We start from the raw sequence: 20,930 nt of genomic DNA on the forward strand, positions 1-20,930 counted from the left end.
GGTGGGTGGATATGGCAGGTCTTGCATCTGAGTCTTCCACAAGGGTATCGTCCTTGTGGCGGGGGACTGGGGACGGGAGTGATAGCGAGATCGACTAAGTTGATGTGAAGGTTGGGTGGACAGCAGAACACTGCTTTGGGAGGGGATGGAAGTATCTTGGGTAGGATATCCCTCATTTCAGAGCATGATGACAGATAATCAAAGCACTGATGAAGGATGTGGTTCACTCGTTCGTCACAGGTGGTTTTGGATGACAAAGGGGACACTTCTTTATGGTTCATTCATGGGATGGACGTGAGGGTCAGATGTGTGGAGGACATGGCACGGGAGAGTTGTTTGTGTATTAGGTATGGAAGATATTGTTCGTCTGCGAAGGCCTATGTGAAGCCTCCAGCATACTGAGTCAGGGCGTTCTCATCACTGTAGGTGTGTCTGTCATTGGTAGTCAGGCTGTATGGTAGGGAATTTTTTGTGTGGAAGGGGTGGCAGCTGTCAAAATGCAGGTACTGTTGGTGATTGATGGGTTTGATGTGGACTGAGATGTGGATGGAGCCATCTGTGAGAAGGAGATAGACATCTAGGAAAGTGGCACGGCACAATAGGTGGAGTACCAGGTGAAGTGGATGGGGGAGAATGTGTTGAGATTGTGGAGGAAGGATAATAGAGTATCCTGGCCTTGGGTCCAGATTATAAAGATATCATCAATAAACCTGGGAAGCTAGGAACATTTCCTTTAGGTGGCACGTGAAGAGATTGACATAGGAGGGTGCCACACAGATGCCCATGGTTGTGCCACTAATTTATTTGTATACCTTCCTTCCATAGGTGCAGTAGTTAAGGGTTAGGATGTGGTTGGTTATGTGTATGAGGAATGAAGTGGTGGGTTTGGAATCTGCAGGGTGTAGGGGAAGAGGTAGTGTTCAGTTATGGCAAGGCCATAGGCATGAGGTATGTTGGTGTATAACAATGTTGCATCTACAGTGACGAGCAGGGACCCAGGAGGTAACAGTGTGGGAATGGTGCAGAGCTGGTGCAGGAAGTGGTGGGTATCTTTGACGTGGGAGGCTAGGTTGAGGACAATTGGTTGCATGTGTTGGTCAACAAGGGCTGAGATTCTTACGGTGGGAGCCCTGCAACCAGCAACAATGGAGTGCTCAGGATTTGTTAGGTTTGTGGATTTCAGGCAGCACATAGACGGTTGCATTGCGGGCTGTTGTTAGAGTGAGCAGGGAAACTGATTCAGGGGAGAGGTTCTGGAAATGGCCTAAGGACTTCAGCAGGAATTGGAAGTTATATTGGACTTCTGGGTTGGGGTCACTTTGGAAGAACTTGTAGGTAGAGGTGTAGGACATCAGGTGGAGGTCCTCTGTCAATTAGTCACTCCAGTTTGTCACAACAGTGGAGGAACTTTTGTCTGCCTGGAGCATGATCAGGCCAGGATCCATTTTTAGGTTGTGTCAGTCAGTCCTTTCTTCTGCTGAATGGTTGCTGTTTTTAGGGAGGGACCTGGGGAAGGATAGTGAGTCCAAGTTGGAAGTTAGGTATTCCTGGAAGGTGACATAGGGATGGTTAGGTGGAAGTGTGGGAGGGTTACAGTTGGATGGTGGTACAAATTGGGGCAGGCAGTGTTCGATGTTAGGATTGCATTGGTTTTGGTTGGGGGAGTTGGTGGCAAAGAAGTGTTTCCACTGTAGGGAGCAGGAAGGGAGCAGGAGAAGAAGAGTAGGACTTTCAAAAGTCCAACATGGTTAAACCTAGGAATAGGGCTGAATGTGAGGCCTTTGGATGGGACTGAAACTTCTGTAGGTCAGAGGATTTTGGTGGAGAGGTTAACAACATTGTTTTGGTATTGTCTCAGTTCTGGATTGCATGCAGTGCTGGTAGGGGGTTTTGGGAGTTTACACTGGGAGAAGGGTGGGGGTTGGATAGCAGTGCCCCAAGACGGGAGTAGGATTTCAGCAGGCTGGATAACTTGTGGAGATGGTGTTTGAAATGTTCTTCCTAAATTGATATCATGACCATCCAACACCCAGAAGAACATTACAAACACCACCTCCGCAAGTTAGCCAGCCCACTGAAATCCTATTCCCACCTTGGGCACTACTATCCAACCCCACCCTACTCCCAGTATTCCTCCTCATCAACCCCTCACAGCACCTGAACCTGCATAGCTGACATTTTCAACTTACTACATCCTCCAAAACCCCCTACCAACACTCCACTAAATCCAGAACCGAAATAATACCAGAGCACTGTTGCTAATCTCTCCACCAAAATCCTCAGCCCCACAGAAGTTTCAGTCCTATCCAAAGGCCTCACATTCAGACCTACTCCCAGGTTTAACTACGTTGGACTTGTGAAATAACTACTCTCCTTATCTCGCTCCCTACAGTGGAAACACTTCATTGCCACCAAACCCTCCAACCAAATCCAGTCCAATCCTAACAATGAACATTGCATGTCCCACTTTGTACCATTCAATTGTGACCCTCCCATACTTCTGCTTAACCTTCCCCTAACCACCTACCAGGATTTCCTAACTTCCAACCTGGGCACGCTATCCTTCCCTATGTCCTTCCCTAAGAACAACAACCTTTCAGTAGAAGAAAGGTCTCCCCTACACAACCTAAAAATGGATCCTGACCTGATCAACCTCCTGGCAGACATAGGTTCCACCATTGTTGTGACAAAATGGAGTGAATCCATATCCTTGCTCACCCCAATGGCAGCCTGTGCTGCCTGAAATCCACAAACCTAACAAATCCTGGGCCCCTTAATTATCACTGGTTACAGTGCTCCCACCGAAAGAATCTCAGCCCTTGTTGACCAACACATGCAACCAATTGTCCTCAACCTAGCCTCCCACATCAAAGATACCAACCACTTCCTGCATCAACTCTGCACCATTCCCACACTTTTACCTTCTGGGCCCCTACTCGTCACTGTAGATGCAACCTTGTTATACACCAACATACCTCATGCCCGTGGTCTTGCCATAACTGAACACTACCCTGCAGATTCCAAACCCACTACTTCATTCCTCATACACCTAACCAACCACATCCTAACCCTTAACTACTTCACCTTTGTAAGGAAGGTATACAAATAAATTAGTGGCACAACCGTGGGCATCTGCGTGGCACCCTCCTATGTCAATCTCTTCACGTGCCACCTAATGGAAATGTTCCTAGCTTCCCAGGTTTATTGATGATATCTTTATAATCTGGACCCAAGGCCAGGATACTCTATTATCCTTCCTCCACAATGTCAACACATTCTCCCCCATCCACTTCACCTGGTACTCCACCTATTGTGCCGTGCCACCTTCCTAGATGTCAATCTCCTTCTCACAGATGGCTCCATCCACATCTCAGTCCACATCAAACCCATCAATCACCAACAGTACCTGCACTTTGACAGCTGCCACCCCTTCCACACAAAAAATTCCCTACCATACAGCCTGGCTACCAATGACAGACACATCTGCAGTGATGAGAACTCCCTGACTCAGTATGCTGGAGACTTCACATAGGCCTTCGCAGACAAACAATATCTTCCATACCTTATTCACAAACAACTCTCCCATGCCATGTCCCCCACACATCTGACTCTCATGTCCATCCCATGAATGAACCACAAAGAAGTGCCCCCTCTGTCACCCAAAACCACCTGTGACTGGAATGCTTTGATTATCTGTCATCATGCTCTGAAATGAGGGACATCCTACTCAAGATACTTCCATCCCCTCGCAAAGCAGTGTTCCACCACCCACCCAACCTTCACAACGTGTTATTCAATCTTTATGTCAGTCCCACGCCCAGTCTCGTGCCAGGGGGATGATATTCTTGTGGAAGATCCAGATGCAAGACCTGTCATATCCACCCACCCAGCACCTCTTACTCCCATCCCATCACAGGCTTATCCTGCCTCATCAGACACTGGGCCACCTGTGAAAGCAGCCATATTATGCACCAGCTCTGCTGCAACCACTGCACAGTTTTTTACATAGATATGACAACCATCCAGCTGTCAACCAGAATCAATGGCCACCATCAAACTGTCGCCAAAAACAAGGCCGACCACCCAGTGCCACAACATTCAACATAGCGCGACAGGAGAGATTTCAGTGGCTTCTTCATAACCTGCGCCATTTGAATCCTCCCCACCACCACCACCAGCTTTTCTGAGCTGCACAGATGGGAGCTATCTGTACAGCACATCCTTCACTTCTGTAACCTTCCTGGCCTAAACCTGAGGCAACTCGCTTTCCCCCTAGCCCCCATCCACTAGTATGTGTAAGGGTGGGGGGGAGGGGCTGTTGCTTGCGTGTGTGCACACCACCCGTTTCCCATCACCCCCACACAAATAGGTGTCAGATACTTCTGTCATGCCATCCAACGCCCTAATCTGTGAAATAGTGCACTCAGCTGTCTGCCACCTGCCTTCTGTATTTGCACCCTTAGCTTGCCCACGGATGTTTCCCTACCCTGCCATGAGCCGCTAGACACCTCCCCCAACCCTGTCCCTGCCTCCTACCTCTCTTCATACCCCACCCCACCCCAACCCACGCCACCCTGCACCCTCCCCCCCCCTCCCCCACCTCACCCCAGTACACTCACCGTGGGCCAGGAAAGAACTGGCAGTTCAATGAGCACAATGTAAGGAGACGTGTGTGTGTGTGTGTGTGTGTGTGTGTGTGTGTGTGTGTGTGTTTTGCATTTCCTAAATAATTCTTTATTCTCAACCAGAACTTTCCGTGCATTATTATCCCTCGATTTTATATTTTTGAGTGAAAATTAAAATAAAAATAGCATTGAATATAGATATTTTCTTGATTTTTCAGTACAAACAGGCGTATCTGTTGTATTTCATATTTTTTGTGAGTGAAAATAAAATAAAAAATAGTGAAACATATAATTTTTTCTGGAGTTTTAATACGAATATGCCTATATATTGTATTTGATATTAGTCTGAGAGTGAAAATTAAAATAAAAAATTAGTAAGGAATATGAGGTTTTTCTTCAGGACATCGATACACATTCTTAAAAGTATCAGATCCCTTCTAAAATTGCTTGCCAATTCCTGTTTTAAAGTAATCTATATTAACAAAATACCAGCAGGTGATTGTAGAACATTTTTATGTTGTTGTTGTGGTCTTCAGTCCTGAGACTGGTTTGATGCAGCTCTCCATGCTACTCTATCGTGTGCAAGCTTTTTCATCTCCCAGTACTTACTGTAACCTACATCCTTCTGAATCTGCTTAGTGTATTCATCTCTTCGTCTCCCTCTACGATTTTTACCCTTCTCGCTGCCCTCCAATGCCAAATTTGGTATCCCTTGATACGTCAGAACATGTCCTACCAACCAGTCCCTTCTTCTTGTCAAGTTGTGCCACAAACTTATCTTCTCCCCAATTCTATTCAATACCTCCTCATTAGTTATGTGATCTACCCATCTAATACTCAGCATTCTTCTGTAGCACCACATTTCAAAAACTTCTATTCTCTTCTTATCCAAACAATGTATCATCCATGTTTCACTTCCATACATGGCTACACTCCATACAAATATATCCAGAAACGACTTCCTGACACTTAAATCTATACTCAATGTTAACAAATTCTTCTTCTTCTGAATCGCTTTCCTTGCCATTGCCAGTCTACATTTTATATCCTCTCTACTACGACCATCATCAGTTATTTTGCTCCCCAAATAGCAAATAGCTCCTTTACTACTTGAAGTGTCTCATTTCCTAATCTAATTCCCTCAGCATACCCGACTTAATTTGACTACATTCCATTATCCTCGTTTTGCTTTTGTTGATGTTCATTTTATATCCTCCTTTCAAGACACTGTCCATTCCGTTCAACTGCTCTTCCAAGTCCTTTGCTGTCTCTGATAGAATTACAATGTCATCGGCGAACCTCAAAGTTTTAATTTCTTCTCCCTGGATTTTAATACCTACTCCCTCCCTTCCCAACCACTCCTTCCCTTACATGCCCCTCGACTCTTATAACTGCCATCTGGTTTCTGTACAAATTGTAAATAGCCTTTCGCTCCCTATATTTTACCCCTGCCACATTTAGAATTTGAAAGAGAGTATTCCAGTCAACATTATCAAAAGCTTTCTCTAAGTCTACAAATGCTAGAAACGTGGGTTTGCCTTTCCTTAATCTAGCTTCTAAGATAAGTCAAAGGGTCAGTATTGCCTCACGTGTTCCAACATTTCTACGGAATCCAAACTGATCTTCCCCGAGGTCGGCTTCTACCAGTTTTTCCATTCGTCTGTAAAGAATTCGCGTTAGTGTTTTGCAGCTGTGACTCATTAAACTGATGGTTTGGTAATTTTCACATCTGTCAACACCTGCTTTCTTTGGGATTGGAATTATTATATTCTTCTTGAAGTTTGAGGGTATTTCGCCTGTCTCATACATCTTGCTCACCAGATGGTAGACTTTTGTCAGGACTGGCTCTCCTAAGGCCGTCAGTAGTTCTAATGGAATGTTGTCTACTCCCGGGGCCTTGTTTCAGCGTAGGTTTTTCAGTGCTCTGCCAAACACTTTGCGCAGTATCGTATCTCCCATTTCATCTTCATCTACGTCCTCTTCCATTTCCATAATATTGCCCTCAAGTACATTGCCCTTGTATAGACCCTCTATATACTCTTTCCACCTTTCTGCTTTCCCTTCTTTGCTTAGAACTGGCTTTCCAACTGAGCTCTTGATATTCATACAAGTGGTTCTCTTTCCTCCAAAGGTCTCTTTAATTTCCCTGTAGGCAGTATCTATCTTACCCCTAGTGAGATAAGCCTCTACATCCTTAAATTTGTCCTCTAGCCATCTCTGCTTAGCCATTTTGCACTTCCTGTTTGATCTAATTTTTGAGACGTTTCTATGCCTTTTTGCCTGCTTCATTTACTGCATTTTTGTATTTTCTCCTTTCATCAATTAAATTCAATATTTCTTGTTACCCAAGGATTTCTACTAGCCCTCATCTTTTTACCTACTTGATCCTCTGCTGCCTTCACTACTTCATTCCTCAGAGCTACCCATTCTTCTTCTGCTTTATTTCTTTCTCCCATTCGTGACAATTGTTCCCTTATGCTCTCCCTGAAATTCTGTAAACCTCTGGTTTAGTCAGTTTATTCAGGTCCCATCTCCTTAAATTCCCACCTTTTTTGCAGTTTCTTCAGTTTTAATCTACAGGTCATAACCAATAGATAGTGGTCAGAGTCCACATCTGCCCCTGGAAATGTCGTACAATTTAAAACTTGGTTCCTAAATCTCTGTCTTACTATTATATAATGTATCTGATACCTTCTAGTATCTCCAAGATTCTTCCATGTGTACAACCTTCTTTTATGATTCTTGAACCAAGTGTTAGCTATGATTAAGTTGTGCTCTGTGCAAAATTCTACCAGACGACTTCCTCTTTCATTTCTTACCCCCAATCTGTATTCACCTACTATGTTTCCTTCTCTCCCTTTTCCTACTCTCGAATCCCAGTTGCCCATGACTATTAAATTTTTGTCTCCCTTCACTGCCTGAATAATTTCTTTTATCTCATCATACATTTCATCTATTTCTTCATCATCTGCAGAGCTAGTTGGCATATAAACTTGTACTACTGTAATAGGTGTGGGCTTCGTGTGTATCTTGGCCACACTAATGCGTTCACTATGCTGTTTGTAGTAGCTTACCTGCACTCCTGTTTTTTTTATTTGTTATTAAACCTACTCCTGCATTACGCCTATTTGATTTTGTATTTATAACCCTGTATTCACCTGACCAAAAGTCTTGTTCCTCCTGCCACCGAACTTCACTAATTCCCATTATATCTAACTTTAACCTATCCATTTCCATTTTTAAATTTTCTAACCTACCTGCCCGATTAAGGGATCTGACATTCCACGCTCTGATGCGTAGAACACCTGTTTTCTTTCTCCTAATAACAACGTCCTCTTGAGTAGTCCCCTCCCGGAGATCCGAATGGGGGACTACTTTACCTCCGGAATATTTTACCCAAGAGGACGCCATCATCATTTAACCATACAGTAAAGCTGCATGCCCTCGGGAAAAATCACGGCTGCAGTTTCCCCTTGCTTTCAGCCGGTCGCAGTACCAGCACAGCAAAGCCGTTTTGGTTAGTGTTACAAGGCCAGCTCAGTCAATCATCCAGACTGTTGCCGTGCAACTGCTGAAAAGGCTGCTGCCCCTATTCAGGAACCACATGTTTGTCTGGCCTCTCAACAGATACTCCTCCGTTGTGGTTGCACCTATGGTACGGCCATCTGTATCGCTGAGGCACACAAACCTCCCCACCAACGGCAAGATCCGTGGTTCATGGTGGGGCATTTTTATGAATCAAGCCCTTAACATCCCCATTGCTTGGCGTAGCAGTACACTTATGCAAATAATGAGTCATGTACGTACTAAATTTGGGTTGAAATTGGTGCAGGCATCCTTCAGTAATGCTTTTATGTCAACCCTCAGTCATCGCGGTACTAGTCCTACTGTCACAGGGTTTTTCCAAGTGATCCATGTGTAAAGTTTGATGGAAATTGCTTTGGGTGTTACAGAAAGGGGCTGATATGCTGGTGTCAGTGTCTTTGCCTCCCCCTGCCTCTTTCCCCACCTCAAGCCTAGCAACCCCAGAGACTATAGATTTGATACTAATATTAGTGGTTATCAATGTCACAGGAGCATATTACCCTCACAGTATTTTTATACAAATAATGAGTGGTAAAAATTACTCCAGATATCCCTGTGTTAAACTTCTCTCTCCCCATTTTCCCCCACTACATCCCCATCCCTATGGAAGGTATGTATTGTTTACTCTTACAGTGCTTGTTTCCATATTTTAAATTGCAAAGGTTGAAACTTTAATAGTGGCAACTGTTTATTTACAGCTCGTACAAAATAGGTACATGTTTCAAAGTTTTACTGACCTTCAAAGTAGTCACCAGCATTGTGTATAACCCGTTGCCAGTGATCTGGAAGTCGTAGGATACTCTTAGCAGTGCCAGTTGTGTTGACAGTTCGAGCAGTGTGGTCTATTGCCCAATGAATTTGTAGCAGTTCTGAGGCGAATGCCATGAAGTGTTTCCTTCAGTTTAGAAACAGAGTTGAACTTACGACGACTTAAGTCAGGGGAGTGCAGTAGGTGGTATATTGCGGGAGTGCAGTAGGTGGTGTGTCATTTAGCGGCCCCATCAGTCAAACAAATCAGTAACAGCTCGCACTGTACATGCTTGAGCGTTCGCCTGCAAAATGATGGTCAAGTCCTGTCTCTATGCTGTTCATTTTTGGAACAGAACCTACAATCAGCTTAAAGACAGAAGTGATGACACTTCCTGCAGGATCTGACCATCATTTTGCAGGACAATGCTCAAGCACGTACAGTGCAAGCTGTTACTGATTTGTTTGACTGATGGGGCTGCTAAGTGCTATACCACCTACTGCACTCCCCTGACTTAAGCCCTCGTGAGTTCAACTCGATTTCTAAATTGAAGGAAACACTTCACAGCATTCACTTCAGAACTGCTACGAATTCATCGGGCAATACTAAACTGTAAATAAATAGTTGCCCAACCCTCGTATATGCGTAGTACATTTGACTGATACCAATCCAGTTGTTTAAGAGGAGATGTGGTACATATGCGCATACATCCATTTTTTAAATGTATATAGATAGATTAACTCAATGAAGTTTTTGTGTTGCATATTAAATCCTTTTGAATGTACATTAACATGGTACCTACCATACTTAAGCCACTATCCTTTCCACAGACCTGACTGTTGTTTAATTGAATGTTAATGTTGCACAATGGCTTCCTTTGTTAATACGTAATACAATTTTGGAATTAGCCAAATGAGTTGGTCCCCTATGAAACCTATTTATCCTTGTGCCCTTGAGTTGTTGATCCTCATTCAAAATAGATGAATTAAACTGATTTACCATTTGAAGGATGATTTCTTACAATAATACTAAAATTAGGTTTGGACAGATTGTATGGTGTCAGTAGAACCATTAGTGTTCTCCTGTTATCATAAATATGTCTTAGGTATAAAGAAAGAAATAGAATTCACTTGCTATAGATTTTCTTTAGGGCCGCAGAGTTTGTAGCTAGATGTTGTGATAGACTTTGCTTTCATAATCCACATAGCATCTTTCTATGTATCATTCCAGACACCAAGTAGAAGTGATACATATGAGTAAATTTACCTATTTTTGTAGGCCTTCAAAAACCATGATCAAATTCTTTAGTTTGTCTTAAAAATGCTATTGGAACTGATGTGAGTAAGCAAGCATCATGCATTTTACTTAAATAATCTAAATAATGTTATGTTGTAATTTTTTCATTGTATGTTGCATATATCAAGAATTTTTGTTTTGCTTTATATAGGCTCGGGCAGAGGCATCTTGCTTGCACCAACTTCTTTACAGTAGCCAGCAGTGCTGTGAAGGGCTTGAACAAGAAAAGAGGTTATTAGCACAAAAGCTTGAGGAAGAAAAGTCTACTGCTGCATCTGCACATGCTCAGCATGTACAGGTTAGTAGATATAGTCTTAGTGATGTTACTGGGCTAGCTCAGTGGTCTAGTTACTTGGCTAGCTCAGTGGTCTAGTGGTTAGCCTCATAGGTGGCTACAGGCAAGGAAGCCATGGGTAGATTACTGGTAACCATCTTCATATGTGGATAGGTCTGCTATGGAACTCACTCAGCTTTGTGGGGCCAAATAAGAAGTTGCTCGATTAAATAAGAAATCAAAGTTACTTGTAAGCTGTTAATGTGGCATTGTGTAGATTTGTCTTGGAACCTTATGTTTTCATCTTCAACAATTAATTTAGCTGTTTTTTTTATGTTCTTATTTATTTTCAAGTAAGTATTTACTGTGTGTAGATAACTTTCTGTCAATTCAATTAACGAATCATTCAAGTAAGACTGTTGTTGTTGTCTACAGTCCAAAACTGTTTAGATGCATCTCTCCAGCTACTCTATCCTTTGCAAGCCTCTCCATCTACTGCAACCTACATCCTTCTGAATCTGCGTACTGTATTAATCACTTGGTCTCCCTCTATGAGTTTTAACCCTCCCCCTCTCAACCCACACATTTCCCTCCAATACTAAATTGGTGATCCCTTGACTTTTCAGAATGTGCCCTATTCATTGAGCCCTTCTTTTAGTCAAGTTGTGCCAAAAATTTCTTGTCTCCTCAAATCTATTCAGTACTACTCATTAATTACACGATCTACCCATCTAATCTTCAGCATTCTTCTGAAGCCCCACATCTCAAAAGCTTCTATTCTCTTCTTGTCTAAACTGTTTATTGTCCATGTTTCACTTTTATACATGGCTACACTCCATACAAACACCATAAAAAAAGACTTCCTAACACTTAAATTTAAATTCAATGTTACCAAATTTCTCTTGTTCGGAAGTGCATTTCTTGCCACTGCCAGTCTACATTTTTTTTTTCTACTTGAGCCATTATCAGTTATTTGGCTGTTCAAATAGCAAAACTCATCTACTACTTTATGTGTGTCATTTCCTAATGTAATTCCCTTAGCATTATCTAATTTAATTTGACTACATTTCATTACCCTTGCTTTGCTTTTGCTGAAATTCATCTTATATCCTCCTTTCAAGATACTGTCTATTCTGTTCAACTGCTCTTCCAGCTCCTTTGCTATCTCTGACAGAATTACAATGTCACTGGTAAACCTCAAAGTTTTTATATCTTCTCTCTGAACTTTAATTCCTACACTAAATTATTCTTTGGTTTCCTTTACTGCTTCCTCAATATTCAGACTGAATAACATCGGCAATAGACTACAACCCTATCTCACTTCCTTCTCAACACTGCTTCCCTTCATTGTCCCTTGACTCTTAGAACTGCCATCTGGTTTTTGTACAAGTTGTAAAAGCCTTTTGCTCCTGGTATTTTCCCCTGCTATCTTCAGAATTTCAAAGAGTGCATTCCAGTCAAAAACTTTCTCAAAGTTTTCAAATGTTACATACGTAAGTTTGCTTTTCCTTAACCTATCTTTTAAGAGAAGTCATTGGGTAGTATTACTTCACAAGTTTCTACATTTCTTCAGTATCCAAACTGATCTTCCTCGACATTGGCATCTACCAGTTTTTCTTTTCTTCTGTAAGGAATTCAGATTAGTATTTGCCACCTATGACTTATTAAACAGATATTTTAGTAACATTCACACCTGTCAACACATGCAGTCTTTGGAACTGAAATTATTATATTCTTCTTGAAGTCTGAGGGTATTTTGCCTGTGTCATACATCTTGCACACAAGACACAGTAGTATTCTCATGGCTGGCTCTCCCGAGGCTATTATTAGTTCTAGATTGGATTAGATTAGTTTTTTGTTCCATAGATCTGTGCTGAGGAGATCCTTGTGGATGTGGAACATGTCTTTTTTTTTTAAGCTGAAATAACAATACTAATAGTATGAATATATACAATACATCATTTGTTTCTATTAAAAAATTCGTCAATGGAGTAGGAGGAGTTGGCCACTAGTAAGACTTTCGGGCTTCTTTTAAACTGATCTTTATTTGTAACTAACTTTTTTATGTTTGCTGGAAAATTATTGAAGATGAGTATTCCTGAGTAGTGGACCCCTTTTTGAACTAAAGTAAGTGATGGAGTGTTGTCTAGTTGTCTTGTCATCTTGTTTTAACTTAGGTCTTTCAGTGTTCTGTCAAACTCTTCTCGCAGTATCATATCACCCATCTCATCTCCATCTGCAAGCTCTTCCATTTCCATAATACTACCCTCAAGTATGTCTCCCTTGTATAGACCCTCTATATAGTCCTTCCACCTTTCTGCTTTCACTTCTTTGCTTAGGACTGGTTTTCCACCAGAGCTCTTGATATACAGCTGCTTCTCTTTCCTCCAAAGGCTTCTTTAATTATCATGTGGACTGTTTGTCTACCTTTCCCTTCATAAAATATGCTTCTGAATCCTTACATTTGTCCTCTAGCCATTCCTGCTTAGCTATTCTGCATTTTCCTGCCAATCTCATTTTTTAGATGTTTGTATTCCCTTTCACCTGCTTCAATTGCTGCATTTTTAAATGTTCTCCTTTCATCAGTTAAATTCCACGTCTATTTTGATAGCTAAAGATTTTTACTAGATGTGGTCTTTTTTCCTCAACTCTCATGCTTTCAACTTACCTGGGTCCCATCTCCGTAACTGCGTACTTTTTCGCCATTTCTTCAGTTTTAATTTACAGTTCAAAGCCAATAAATTGTGGTCAGAGTACACAACTGCCCCTGGTAATGTCTTAACATTTCAGAATTTGGTTCAAAAATGTATGTCTTACCATTACATAATGAATCTGAAATCTCCCAGTGTTCCCAGGTTTCTTCCACTTATACAACCAGCTTTCATGATTCTTAAAGCAAGTGTTAGCGATGTAAGCATATGTGGCAACTGGAGAGGGTTTCTGCTTCATTGCCTGTTGTAGTAGGATGTTAGATTTTGGTTAGCTTTTTTCAACTTACTTGTAACCTCCTTCTGGTGAAGCTAAATAAGCTGAGGTGTTCACATAAACTTGCCAGTTCTACATGTCAACTGTGAAATCCACTGGTCATCAGTTGTTTCTTTTGACTTACCATGTAGCAGCTGACGAGCCACTGCCAAAGACTTTACATTACCAGCAATTACAAAGGCAGGACAAAAGCATTTTATTATACTTATAAACTTTAGCAACAGCTCTATCACAAAGGTCATCATACGAGAGACAATAACTTCCTCAGCTGGAACTTTAAAGAGCTTCAGGTTTTATTAAGCCACACACTTTTCGTATGTCAGAATGGCTGGCTCACCACATTATCTACAGTCATTTCTGAGTTAACAGTATTCATTGTTTATTAACCACCTACAAAAGTCTTTCCACCTTGTTTTACATCTCACTTATTTCAGGTATGAAAGATCTATTTGACAGTGAATCTTCTTCTAGTTCTTCTTCTAGTTCTTCTTCTTCTTCTTCTTCTTCTTCTTCTTCTTCTTCTTCTTTCGTTTCACCCTCTTTGGGGTACGCTGGATCAATCATTTCTTTGTGCGTTGTTCTTTTCTTAGGGCCCAGTATTTCTTCATTCTTTCTGATCTTTTCCTCTCTTCTTCCGAGATAAAGGGTTTGGACTTTCGTGTAGATTTGTCTTGGAACCTTATGTTTTCATCTTCAGCAATTAATTTAGCTGTTTTTTATGTTATGTTATGGAAAGAAATAAGAACATAAAAAAATGTGTGAATCTTACAAAACAATGTCATAGAACATCAGACAAGAAAAAGACAGTGCATTTATTAGCTTGGAAGCAACTTAGGCAGTAAATATTTCCAAAACTTTACATCCTGAGTTAAAGCTATGAAGATCAGTGATCCAACCTCAAGAAACCAAAATAAAGAGAGTAGCACAGGAAAAGCCTCGAACAGTAACCTTTAATTGTCTCCATAAAGTTTCTAAACAACATAAATTCATATTTTTTATTATCAGTATCACGGATATGTAGCTTCAGACAACTGCTGCTGTTACATAAATTAAGTCACAACTTAAAAACAGAAAATAAATGAGGAAGATGGAAAGGTAATTTGAAAACATGAAACGTCAACCATAAGATCATTTGATACAGTCTAAATTGTGTACTAGTGTTTAAGCTGTATTGATGATCAGTTAAGTACTTTATATACACAGTATGTAAAGAAAAATGGATTCTTCAAATGTAGCCAAGTAATCCCAGTGATATACTCCAAATTTATGGTTGTATCGTGTCAGACTTCATGATTAAAAATTAATTTTTGTGTTATAAAATATGATGGCACAAATGCGTTAAACCTTGGTTCAGTATTTATTTTTGAAAATTATGTTGTTTTACAATAAGTAAAAGCCATAGCAGAGAGTATTTTGCAAAAATTTAAGTAATATATAGTGACTTGAATGGTAATGCAGCATGTAATAGCTGATTAGCAAATGATGATTACCAGGTTGCAGTTAAATACACTTTTATTTATAGCACAGAGTTCACAGTGAAGTTCGGTTCTGGGTAACAACTGAAAGATCATCCTTCTTCACATAAGAGTAACAGAAACAAAGGCCACTGTAGTAACACCAATCCTGTTCTGAAATTCCATGCTAGGTGGCTGTGGAAGCAATGCTTGTAGTGCAGTGCAGTGTGTTGTGTTGTGTTGTGAAGCAAATGCAGTGAATTACATGGTGTTATGACATCACAGCACAGAGATGGCACAGCGGTGTAGATGCGAGCCTCTGGGCTGGTATCTGCGAAGCTCTGACTGATGGGCTGCGAGGTGCAGATGGTCGAGTGACAACTTGAATGGCCAGCAGGCAGAAGGATATCTGTTGTGTTTGACAGGCATGTGACCTGCAGATGATCCCTCAATAGCAGCACCGCTGTTGCTAATGTGCCCGCAGATTGTGAGTTTGGCTGGCACCCCTGATGGCACTTACACTGATCGGTGTATCAACAGATTGTTTAGAATTGCTACAATGTCCACAACACACAGTGCGCTTGTGATGTTTGTAAATAATCTCCAAAGGAGGAATGCAAACAGTCCAAGGATAGGAAAACCTAGAGGAAGAGGATGTTGTGCTGGAAGTGCAGTGTAGTTGGTGTATGACCGATATATGATCTGGCAATGCTGCATGAAGTGCAGATGAGTCACAAGTATAGCATGCTTAATTATACCTGGTTAAAATTCTAGTGTTCCTTCAAATTCCTGTTGACATTAGAATACCGTATTCTTCGGCCAGCTTGCTCTTAAAACTTGATTATATTAAATTAATTATTAAGATTCTGTTTGACCAATAAGAGAATGAATCACTCCATAATATATGGTCCCAAAGAGAAGTTATGCAGAAGAAGAACGGGTTAACAGTGGATTTTTACTATATTGGGTATATTTTATGGCAAAGCAATCAAGAGAAGTCAGGACAGGCCATGAAATTTTAGGAGTGAGTTATGGATGTGGTCCAATGAGGATGTGGGTCAAATTATAGTTTCATAAAACTCCATTTATGAGTGTGTGAGAAGCTATTAACAAGATTATACTGAGATTAGCTTTTGATGGGATTACATAATATTCCACCGAGCTGTGATGTTTTTAGAGTGAGTAATTGATAAACAGACAAAATAAATGAGTTAATTATGTATTATCAGATGACTCCATCATGTGATCTAATAATATACCTAGTGACGTTAAATAGCTGGTAGGTATGTCCCATTTATTGAGTTGATTACTTTCCACTTTGGCAAAAACCAACAGTCATTATTTTCCTCTTGTCCTGTCCTGTCATGTTGTATCTTCCTTAGCCTGAGGTGTCCCCCCCCCCCCCCCTCTACAACTTTTCCTTCCTGCCAGTTAAGCAGGACATCTGGTACTGAGACCTAACGTTCACGCTTCTGTCAGTAGCAATAGTATCTATTTTTATTTATATTTGAGGATGCTTCTCCTTAGAGATGTTGAGTCAGACAATGTGTCAGACAACTTTGATATCTATTGTTTTAGGACTTTAAAGAGAAGCAGAGAGTAATCTTAGGTTTGACAAACAATGTGGAAGAACTTAAAGCAAAATTGTCAATGAAGGAAAAAGATCTTGAAGCAAGCAAGCAGAAGATCGATGAACAACTTAAGAAAATAAATAATCTTAATAAGGAAATAACAGACAAGATAGCAGAGATGAAAAATTTGGAAAAGGAGGCAACAGCTAAAAATGCAGGTAGGTTTGAACAAGCTAGTATGTTAGCCGTTTCTACCTCTGTTGTGCAATTAAAATTATTGCTATACCACTTTAATGCTATTCTGTGTGCATGAATAGCTAGCTGTTCCTGCTGATTAAGAAAGTGCATTAACAAAGGTAGCAATTTTTGAAAAGACAGTAACAGCAAGAAGTTATTTGTGAAGCTAATGAAAAGCTCTCTGATTTCCAGCCGGGTGTCAGTATTATAAAAAAACTGCGACATTTTAACAGATGACATAGTTATTATCTTCTGGCGAAGTGTTGACATTTTGCGGAGGCTGTCCTGCTTATATCTGTGTTGTGCCCACCTCCTCCTGGCTCCGGCAGGCAGGGTACAGAAAGGCTGGCAAATGTGCTGGAGGTGAAGCCGTGGAGGTGGGGGTAGGTGGCACACAATTCGAATCTGTGTCGGAGCATTCCGGCCATCTTGTAAGGAGAACAGTGGTGGGTGCGCCCTTGATGAATTGCCACTAAAACTGGATTCTATGCTGTACTCAGTTGGAATCCTTTGTCTCTGTTTGCAAGATTCATGCAAATATGAATCTCAGTGGACTCTTTTATCATGCTGTCGTGATAGTCGGGGGCTTGGCAGAGCGCCTTGGCGTTTCCGAAGTCAAAAATGTGGTCTTCCTTGACGCTGCACTTGTAAGTAGGATGGCTTCTGCAATATCTCGACACTTCTCCAGAAGGTGATGAGTATGTCACTCATCAAAACATCGCAATTTTAGAATACTGCAATCCAGCTGGAAACCCAAGAGTTTTCAATCAACTGTATGCACTGGGAAAGTGTTGTGAAGCTACTGGCTTGCTTTTCAGTAGAGTGAGTTTGTTTGCAGTGAAACAGTATCCACAAATTAATAACAGTATGGTGTTTATCTTTCAGATAAGAATGAATAGTAATCATATTTTACAGGATACATAGTGCATTGTGACAGCACATTTAGGTTACTTTTATATTTATGCTATTTACAAGTGCAGGACTGTGATTTTGCACTTAAATTTGTGTGTCCTATGCTTTATGTATGTCCATTTGCTCTTGTATAAGCACAAGATGAACCACAATATAAGTTTTCAATCAACTGCACATTATGATTTTGTGTTTCATTGCTAGAAAACGGTACATATCTCACACAAAATATTTGTAGTTAAGAAACAATTATCTGTTTTTATTTTTTTGTTGACGCCATATGGTTGTGAATATTGAGTATATAAAACAATATGTTCATACTTTGCCGGAATATAATTATGAAATATGTCTTCAAATAATTTAAATTAAGTTTATGTTTGTTGTCATTATGATCTTTTAATGTAGAACATTATAATTAGAATGGAGATTGAAGAGAGAAACATTATTATTTTTAGACTATGCACAAACACTCACCAAAATGGAAAATCGGATAGAGAAGAGAGACAGAGTAATTCATGAACTTCAGGGAGAAAATGAAAAGAAGAACAAGAAGATTGAAGCTTTACAGTTGGTGAGTAGAGTAGAGTGGTGTGTGTGTGTGTGTGTGTGTGTGTGTGTGTGTGTGTGTGTGTGTGTGTGTGTGTGTGTGTGTGTCATCCATTAGCAGTGTGGGAGATATCCTCCTATTGTAAATCGTGTATGACTTCTTCTATATGCTATTATTATTATATGTTTCTATTGTCAGAACTCCTTACAGCTGTGCCAAATACAAAACATAATGTCATCTTTCGCCCCTGCCCCCTGCGGGTCTGGTGGTTAGAATAGGCCTGAGGTGTTCCTGCCTGTTGTAAGAGGCGACTAAAAGGAGTCTCACACGTTTCAGCCTTTATGTGATGGTCCCCTGTCAGGTTTGATCTCCATCTTTCTAAATTTTTCTGGGTGTCCATCTTGCATTGAGACCTTCAGCCCACTTTCTCATCGTCGCATTGCAGTTCCGATCATTCTCCATCTCTTGGGCGAGGAAACCTTCCTGGATGCGTTTTCTACTATGCACTATGCAGTGTCACTTTCTCCAGCGACAATGACCATGGACTTCTTAGCACCTCATATCCAGCACAGTAGCGAGTCTGTTGTGGTGGGGCCGCCATGTACCCTGTTGGTTGTAGCCCCCTGACAACACAGACATCGCTCTGCTGATGCCTGCACCGTTAACTCACCATGCATGCTATGGAGTAGATGCCCATCTCCCTGGGGCATCGGGATTCCTGGCAATGGCCGTTCTGCCAGGTGGCCCTTGCTGAGGCTGGGTGGCACCTGTGGGGAGTACCCTTGGTCTACATCTACATATATACACCGCTAGCCACCAAGTGGTGTGTGGCGGAGGGCACAATTCACGCCAAAGTCATATTTCGCCCCCTCTGTTCCACTCGCGGATCCCGTGAGGGAAAAACGACTGTCTGAACACCTCAGTAGGAGCTCTTATTTCCCTTATCTTTGAATGATGATCATTACGTGATTTGAAAGTTGATGGTAATAACAAATGTTCTACATCTTCAGCGAAGATTGGATTTCGGAATTTAGTGAGCAGCCCCTTCTGTTTAGCGCGTCGTCTATCTGCAAGTGTGTCCCACTTCAAACTTTCTATGAGATTTGTAACACTCCCGCGATGGCTAAATGTACCAGTCACGAATCTTGCCGCTCTTCTTTGGACCTTCTCAATCTCTTGAATCAGACCCAACTGGTAATGGTCTCATACAGACGAACAATACTCTAAGACTGGACGAACTAACGTATTGTAAGCTATTTCCTTTGTTGAAGGACTGCATTGCTTCAGGATTCTACCAACAAACCGCAATCTAGAGTTCGCCTTACTCGTTACATGTGTAATCTGATCATTCCATTTGAGATCATTTCGAGTAGTCACACCCAGATACTTGACTGATGTTACCGCTTCCAAAGACTGATCATTTATTTTTTACTCATACATTAATGGGGATTTTCACCTTGTTATACACAGTAGGTTACACTTACTAATATTGAGAGATAACTGCCAGTCATTACATCACGCATTTATTTTCTGCAAATCCTCATTAGTTTGTTCACAATTTTCATGTGATACTACTTTCCTGTAGACTACGGCATCATCAGCAAACAGTCTAAGGCCGCTGTCAATACAATCAACCAGATCGTTTATGTAAATCGTAAAAAGCAGAGGACGTATTATGGTGCCCTGGGCACTCCTGAAGTTACTCTTGTTTCTGTTGAAGTTACCCCGTTCAGGATGACATACTGCTCCCTGCATGTTAGAAAACTTTCTATCCAACCGCATATGTCATTGGATAGACCGTAAGCATGCACTTTCTGTAGCAAGCGACAGTGCGGAACTGAGTCGAATGCCTTTCGAAAGTCGAGAAATATGGCATCAACCTGGGAGCCGGTATCTAGAGCCTGTTGTATATCATGCACAAAGAGGGCCAGCTGTGTCTCACACGACCGCTGCTTCCTAAAACTGTGCTGGTTTCTGCAGATGAGCTTCTCAGAGTCTAGAAAGGTCATTATGTCTGAACACAAAATATGTTCCATGATTCTACAAAAAATCGATGTCAGTGAAATTGGCCGGTAATTATGTGCATCCGATTTTCTACCCTTTTTATAGATTGCTATGACCTGGGCCTTCTTCCAGTCCTGTGGAACTTTCCGCCGTTCCAATGACCTCTGATAGATGACGGGTAAGAATGGTGCTATATTTGTAGCATAGTCAACATAAAATCTTACAGGGATACCGTCTGCGCCAGATGCCTTTCTGGCGTCTTAGGATCTTAACTGTTTTACAATCCCAGACACACTAAACACTATGTCAGCCATCCTTTCATTTGTTCGATAATTGAAAGGGGGAATGGTGCTGCAGTCCTCTATCGTAAATGAGTTTTTGAAAGCTAGGTTTAGAATTTCGGCCTTCTGTTTATCATCATCAGTTACATTACCCGTACTGTCAGCAAGAGAAGGTATTGAATTATTTGTAGCGTTCATAGATTTTACATACAGCCAAAATTTTTTAGGGTTATTTTTAGAGAGCACTCCTAGAATAACTTCGCATGAATCTTTGCTTCTGCCCCCTGTGATAAACGTGTAATTTTCCCAGTCAGTGGATGCTAGATTGAAGTCTCCACCTATAACTAATGGATAATTTGTATATTTACTTCCTATGGACTCAAGACTTTCCCTGAAACGTTCTGCAGCATTTGT

At 41.2% G+C, this 20,930-nt stretch overlaps 1 protein-coding gene across 1 annotated transcript in view; it reads left to right on the forward strand.

Annotated features, from left to right (window-relative positions):
• The window catches only part of LOC126203111 (uncharacterized), a 175,691-nt gene that overhangs the window by 126,263 nt on the left and 28,498 nt on the right, over positions 1 to 20,930 (forward strand). Inside the window, exons 10-12 of the mRNA XM_049937355.1 lie at positions 10,406 to 10,552; positions 16,546 to 16,756; positions 18,140 to 18,255. Coding sequence (XP_049793312.1) covers positions 10,406 to 10,552; positions 16,546 to 16,756; positions 18,140 to 18,255 — 474 coding nt within the window. The remainder of the gene's footprint in view (positions 1 to 10,405; positions 10,553 to 16,545; positions 16,757 to 18,139; positions 18,256 to 20,930) is intronic.

This window comes from Schistocerca nitens, chromosome 9 (assembly GCF_023898315.1).
Source record: "Schistocerca nitens isolate TAMUIC-IGC-003100 chromosome 9, iqSchNite1.1, whole genome shotgun sequence".
NCBI lineage: Eukaryota > Metazoa > Arthropoda > Insecta > Orthoptera > Acrididae > Schistocerca > Schistocerca nitens.